The sequence below is a fragment of the Triticum aestivum genome, chromosome 2B (assembly GCF_018294505.1).
Source record: "Triticum aestivum cultivar Chinese Spring chromosome 2B, IWGSC CS RefSeq v2.1, whole genome shotgun sequence".
Classification (NCBI taxonomy): Eukaryota; Viridiplantae; Streptophyta; class Magnoliopsida; order Poales; family Poaceae; genus Triticum; species Triticum aestivum.
The window spans coordinates 140,715,206-140,722,350 of record NC_057798.1 but is presented as its reverse complement, the minus strand read 5'-3'; the positions used below and the strand labels follow the sequence as shown (position 1 = coordinate 140,722,350).

The following is a 7,145-nucleotide window of genomic DNA, read 5'->3' as shown; positions in this document are numbered from 1 at the left end:
AGAGATGCACTGTGATAGGCATGCGTTATGTTTGGCATCGAGGAAATGAGTCTATTATGTGCCCTGAAAAACAAATGAAAGAGACATTTAATCCTGCACGTGCGGAGATGGAAAGATTGAGATATCATGTCTGTGAAGGAGAGCAGCGAAGTTAAAAGGCTGCTGCATAGGGGAGCTGAACAAGGTGATGCATGGGTTATAAAGGATACAAAATTACAATCACAAGTAATACTCTTGGAATCTCTTGTTTCCACTAGGCATCATGTGCACCTGAACGGAAGGAGTAGTAGGCTATAAGCCTTCTTACATGACACTTTTGCTTATGTGAAGAAGAGGGATAAGGAAATAAGAGAAGTAGTACGCTATTATGCAAGAGCCAGCCTATAGTGTGATCGTAGGTAAAAGCATGAAAGGAGAAGAAAGAGAAAGAGAGAAAGACTAATAGCCAACCTTTGACACCTCCCAGTGCTCCATCCTCTACAGGTGCTAAGCCGCCACATAGGCAAAAATTTGACATGGCATGTTAATTAAAGAGGAGAGAAAATATGAGTTGTTTGCTGCACATCAGGAGGGGGCAATGAAGGATATGAGTGTGCTTTTGGTGTTTTGCATGGTTGACTCTATTTTGCAATGCCCAACACATTTGTATGACGAGGGTCATGTTTGTATGACAGGGTGATATGGAGAATGTCATGATAACTTGATTCATTTTCATAATATGGTAGTCGAGGATGAGAGATAAAATATGATTAATATTCTCAATTTAAACGAGAAGGTGGGCACATCCATTGTCCTACCATCAGTATTCGCCCATGGTGACATATTGGTTATGCCCAGGTGCTACAAAGGGATGCAAGAATCTGAGATCGAGCGACTCACAGAGCACTCAAAACTGATTTGGTAGAATGTATTTGGGAAATGTTTGGGCCAAAATAGATTATGAGCATCACTTACTTTATGCACCTTTATAACCATAATTTCATATATTTGGATGATGGCAGATTTTATTGGCATTTCATCTAGAGTCAGTTCAAATATATTTCCATGTGTACTTAAGGAATAATATTTACTTTATACATGCCAAAGACAGGCAACAAACTTTACATGCTACTAAGATTCTACAACTAATTAAATGAAGAGAGCTTAGCTAATACAGAAAGCTAAGAACCTATGCATTTAGGGAGTTTGATTGCTAAGTTCTAGTGCTTTTAGTCGTTGTTGGGTGGAACCGAAAAGGGTCGTATGGTCAACTTTATATTATTCAAGTAATTAATAAGGCTAGCTTTTGATGATATGATAATTCTGATAATCCTACATCCATGCAAGCTTACTTAAATTTCTACGTAATTTTCCTTAACTAGCACCTGGCTGGTTACGTTAAACACGTAAAAATATTTCCATAGGTGTAGCATTACTCTGATAATTTTACATGACCGGCCTGCTGACACGTTAATTTGTGCATGCATGCATGCAGGGAGAAGGTGACAATCCCAAGCCAGAAAGGCTTCATCTTGCTCCAAGGTGACGGCTCCTTCAATACCGACATCAACTTCGACGGGCACGGCTACGGCACCGACGCGCCCGGCATCGCCCCGATCACGGGCCGGCACCGCCGCAACCTCACGGACGTCTCGCCGACGTACACCAGCGCCACCTTCACAGTCCATGCCGATAACTTCGTCGCCCGCAACATCGCCTTCAAGGTAACTACGACGTGCAGTCCACAAAGTACTTGCCGGTGACACATGCATGTACGAAGATTCTCTAACGGGAGAATGCTCTGTCACGCAACGCAGAACACGTTCAACGGCGGGCACCCGGCGGTGGCCGTGCTGATCGACGGCGACAAGGGCGCGTTCTACGACTGCGCCTTCCACGGGTTCCAGGACACGCTCTGCGACCTCATGGGCCGGCACTACTTCCGCCGCTGCGTCGTCGAGGGCGGCGTCGACTTCATCTTCGGCTACGGCCAGTCCATCTACGAGGACTGCACCCTCGTGTCCAACATGCCGGCGTGGTCCTAGCAGGCCGGGTGGGTGACGGCGCACGGCAGGGCCGGCGGCAGGAACGTGGCGCTCGTGTTCAAGGGCGGCGCGATCATGGGCTCCGGTCGCCAGTACCTCGGCCGCGCGTGGAACGAGCAGGCCACCGTGGTGTTCTTCCAGGTGAACATGGCCGGCATCGTCGTCCCGCAGGGGTGGGACAAGTGGACGCCCGGCCAAGATGTGTAAGCAACTGCTCCTGGTTTCACGGTGCGCATACTCTGTGCTGTTTTGGCTGACGTTTTGTATATGCTTGCGCACGGTGTCTCTCTTTGTCAGGTCACAGGTGACTTTTGCGGAGGTCGGATGCAGTGGCCCGGGTTCCGGCACTGCCGGGAGAGTGCCATGGGAGAAGCACATGAGCTATGCAGAGGTGCAGAGGTTCGTGGACATCAGGTTCATCGATGATGGTTGGCTATCCAATCAACCCTAGTTGAGGGCACTTGTGGCCGGACAGCTAGGAACTAGTAGTAGCAAAATAAATCGAGATGTACTACACCCAAGGTTTATGATCCGATGCAATAGAGAAGGGCTTAGGATTGACCAACAAGCACAAATGAACTAAGTTTTTCGTTGGAATTTTACAGAATTTCAGTCCTTATTAAAAAAGCGTATGTGCGCCCCCCTTTCATTTACAAGAAATAATGGAGAATTTTAGAGGGGATTCAATTATCACCCCCCCCCCCTTCCCCCCCAAAAAAATTGTACCTAAGAATTATGACAAGCATATATCCCTAATAAAAAGATCTAAAAAACCTAATAAAAACAGACTTCGTTATATCCCAGTTGATACTATATTTGTGAGATCTTGCACGGAGATCTATGCAATTCTTTTTAGTTTTTCTACATTTTTATATGTTAGTCATTTGATTGAGACTTGGTTAAATCTCAGTCGACTAAGACCTAGCCACACACAAAATGGAAACAACTATTCTTTGTTTGCTTGAAAAAAAAAAGGTTCGATCAATCTCCTCTGCTCGGCGTTGCCATCGACCTGCTCGCAATCACCGGCCCAACTGTCATCCCTTGCCACCCACAAACAATGTTGCCGCCACACCGCCTTGTCGTTCTGCCTTACTTGAGCCGCTACTAACCTAGCCATCCCTTCTGCTCCCGCATCGTCAGCCCTCGAACTTGACTCCTTGGGCGACCGTGCGACCAACCATGTCATTCCCACCTCACCTGTATTAGTAATGTCATGACCACCCATGTTGTTTCCATCTTTAGATCTGCAATTTTCACCAGCCAAAAATTTGACAGAAACACAAAAAATGGGGGAAACTAAAAAATAGCAATTGCAAATAAAAATCGGTGTAGCAACTTATCTTCACTACACATTTCTTTGTGTTAAATCGACTTTTTTTTGACCGCATTGTGTTAAATCGACTTTTTTTGACCGCATTGTGTTAAATCGACTTCCCCTTTACCTTCGAGCGATTGCGAAGATAGTCAAATAGTGAAGTCATAACTCTAAATCATTCTTTTGCAGCCGTGCTGCTTAAACATTAAAATGATGGTCAAAGGGCCACTTAAAATAAGCAAGTCACGCAAAGAGCTGCTGCCCCTTTGCAAACTGAACAATACAGAGACATGACCGGTCGAATGTTCCAAATGAAAAAAGAACAGCACAAGACCAGTAGAACTCCCACGCCACGGGCATGAAGCACCTACAACTCGTCACCCACGTTCCTACTCCCGCCCCTCGCACCAAATCCAGCAGACATGCCAAGAAAAACCCCACGCACGCATCCAACTTCCCCAACAACAACCAACCTACGCGCCTATAAGAACGTGCGCGCCGAGCGAGCCAGCAACCACACCCAGACCATTCCAAGAACTGGAGTTGAGCTGCATCGATCGATCTCCGTCCACGGTCGGGCCTCTGGCGTGCCAGCCATGGCAGCCGGCTCGGCGTTTCGCGTGGCGGTGCTCGCAGCCGTCCTGCTGGTCCCTTTCCTCGGCCCGCCGGCCGTGGAGGCGCAGCTCGGGCAGGTGAGGAAGTACTGCGGCAGCCAGTTCGCCCTCGCCAGCCAGGCGTGCGCCATCCTCCCGCCCACCAGCCCGGAGCACCGCCACCAGGACGACGAGGATGATGACGACGACGACGAGGACGAGGACGAGGACGAGGATGAGGACGACGATGAAGACGACAAGGGGGGCGGCGGCGGTGGAGGCGACAAGGGGGGTGGCGGCGGTGGAGGCGGAGGAGGAGGTGGGGGCGGGGGAGGTGATGATAGTGGTGGCGGCGGCGGCGGTGGCAACGCGACGTCGCTGATCACGGCCGACCCTGATGTGCTCCACGTGGCTGTAGCCCGCAACGGCACTGTCCGTGCCGGCCACCGTCGCACTAGGCGGACTCGTCGCAGGCGCCGCCACCACCACCGCCGTCGTCGCCGCCGCCGCGGACGCCACGTGGGCGAGGGGGAGGACGAAGGCGAGGGCGGCGAGGACGAGGACGAGGATGAGGACGAGGACGACGAGAAGGACGACGACGACGAGGACGAGGACGAGGACGAGGACGATGACGACGATGACGACGACGACGATGAGGAGGACGAGCACCGCGCGTACCGGGACTGCTGCCGGTGGCTGAAGGAGGTGGAGCCCGGGTGCGTGTGCGAGTCGCTGCTCCACCTGCCCATGTTCCTCGTCAAGCCGCAGCACAAGTACACCGTCCGGGTCGGCAAGACCTGCGAGATCACCTACCGCTGCGGCGGCGGCCGCGCCATGTAGCAAGCATGCACGCACGCGCGCGCGAGGAGGAAGAGGAGCCAAGTCACAGACTGGTTATCTACAGCTACGTACACCGATCCTACTTCAGAATCCTTACTGGTAAGTAAGTGCGGCATAGCAAGTAATCAAGGATGCCGCCTCGTATGATCTTTTGCCGTGTTACCACGGGTTTGCCATCGGCGTTTTACTGCGTATATACCACGGCCTCGTTTGGGCTAAGCAGATGTGGTGTATACGCTTAGCAGTTTTATGTGACAACATTGTGTGTGTACCTATAGATATGGTGTGCGTGTGTGTGTGTTGTACTTGTACACGAGCACCCGATATGTTTGGAGACCATGCATGCAAAGCTCGGGTACTCAATATAGGTTGCCGTATAGCAAAGTAGAAATAAGAAAAATGTAACTGTAACTGTAACTGTAATCGTGCTACTCTGTCTAATTTTAGGCTGTCTGCAAGATATGCAATACAAATGTCATTCGTACGTACTCAAATTGTTCTGTTGATGATCTTAATCCAAGTGGAGGCCAGATGAAGAATTCATCCTCAAATTAGGCTAGCTAGCATTTTTTTCGCAAGTGCCAGGTAGTAGCAGATTTATTTTCTTCTCAGGAGCTGATCTTTATCTCTCGCTCGAAGAGCATGTCAACTTGGGCATTCAGAGCCCTCGCAAAAGGAATAGTTGGGTATTTAAGGATCCAGTTTTCCAAGCTTTGTTTGGTTTTCCAAGTCCAAAACATAAATTACTGTAAGCGCATCCTTCAAATTATTAGCAAAACTGAATCCTAAAAATTCTTCTTAAAACTAATTGCTAGTACTCCAATCCAAAGAACCGCTAAAATGATATTCCACAAAGGGCATCTTCAACGCGGACTCTCAAACTGCTCGTATCTGTCCGAACCGAGCGGTGTAGATGCATTTTGCCATCCAACACGGCATCCCATCAGTCCGTGGACGTTTTAACAATAACAAAGAAACCAACGCTGGTTCATGAACTTCGAAAAAAGTAATTAAAAAAAGTTTATCAATTTTGACAAAAAGTTCACGCACTTCGGAAAATGTTCACAAAAAATAAAAAAAGTTCACCACTTCTGAAAAAGTTCATGGATTTTGAAAATTATTCTTGCATTTAGAAAAAAGTAAAAAATAAAAATAAATCAGGAAAATAAAAAGGAAAGAAAAAAAGTTGAAAACCAGGTGGAAAACACACAATAAAAATAATATGGGCCAGCCTGCTACGAGACCTAGAGTACAGGGGGTATGCACCCATGTACGAAATCGCGTTTAAGCAGCGCCTAAGGCACCTGTTAGAAGGGAGAGAGGGATTTGGTGGAATTATCGTTTGATGTATTGCTTGAGCCTCGTGGACATATATATAGGAGTGCAATCATCTAGTTGGAGTACAAGACAAGCCAGAACAAATCCTAGTCTATCTCGTCTTTCCTAATAAACATTATACTCAACATCCCCCCGCAGTAACAACGGTAGCGACGCAGTCGGTGAGACTGGAGAAGAATCCGAAGGTAAGCCGATGGACACCTCCTCACAGTCGTAACGGTCGACGCATCGTGGAGTCGTGGCTGGAGTGGCAACCGACGAGGTTGATCAAGCAAGGCGGTAGCCCTTTGTGCCGTTTATCGATGTAGTCGAGAGCGTGGGTGGTGGAGTCGTGGTCGAGGTAGCCGTGCGAAGAATGCCGTGGTTGATGTTGAGTCGGGGTGGCCGGTGTCGAGGAAGTCGCCGTGGAGCCGCGGGCGCAAGAGGGCGCCGAGTTAGTCATGGGCGCAGTGGTGTCAAAGTAGTGGTGCGCCGGGAAGAAGATGTTGTTGACGACGCGTCGCGGCGGGTTTGCCAAGCCCGGGGACACATCATGGACGAAGGCACGCATCGGTGTTGCCAGCACCGGGCATGCGTAGACGGACGAAGACGAAGTTGACGAAGTGCCGCACCAGGCTTGCCAGGCTCGGGGACACGTAGTGGACGAAGGCACGCGACGGTGTTGCCAGCACCGGACATGCGTAGACTGGGACCTGCACGAGTTGTACACCATGTCGAAGAGGTCGAAGAGGCCCGCAGAGAAGGACTCGACGACGGTTGCGGCGTCCATCGGCGCGGGGCCGATGTCACCAACGGTGGTCGGAGTAGACGAAGTGGTCGGGGTAGATGACGGCGACGCTGGCGATGGGCTGGTGCTGGATGAAGAAGAAGGGGGTGGACGGGCGGCGGCGACGGCTACGGAGGTAGTGGCGGTGGCGGCCAAAGAAGAGCGGCGGCGGCAGCCTGACAGCGACGGCGGTGGCTAGGTTAGGAGTGCGGCGGCGGTGCTCGAAATAGGCAAAGAACCCTGACAACATGACGAAGACCGGCGCG

General features: G+C 50.2%; 1 protein-coding gene and 1 pseudogene across 1 annotated transcript; both read left to right on the top strand.

The window, feature by feature from the left end:
- Positions 1-2,631, top strand: part of LOC123040836 (probable pectinesterase 66) — a 6,894-nt pseudogene extending 4,263 nt beyond the window's left edge.
- Positions 2,632-3,846: 1,215 nt separating this feature from the next.
- Positions 3,847-5,263, top strand: LOC123043924 (transcription initiation factor TFIID subunit 11). The gene has a single exon (XM_044466529.1). It carries the CDS (start codon positions 3,939-3,941, stop codon positions 4,773-4,775), a length of 837 nt encoding a protein of 278 aa, XP_044322464.1. The 5' UTR covers positions 3,847-3,938; the 3' UTR covers positions 4,776-5,263.
- Positions 5,264-7,145: the final 1,882 nt, after the last annotated feature.

Bases quoted from the DNA above. Each gene is read 5' to 3' on its own strand.
- LOC123043924 (XM_044466529.1), top strand. From the start codon at position 3,939: ATGGCAGCCGGCTCGGCGTTTCGCGTGGCGGTGCTCGCAGCCGTCCTG.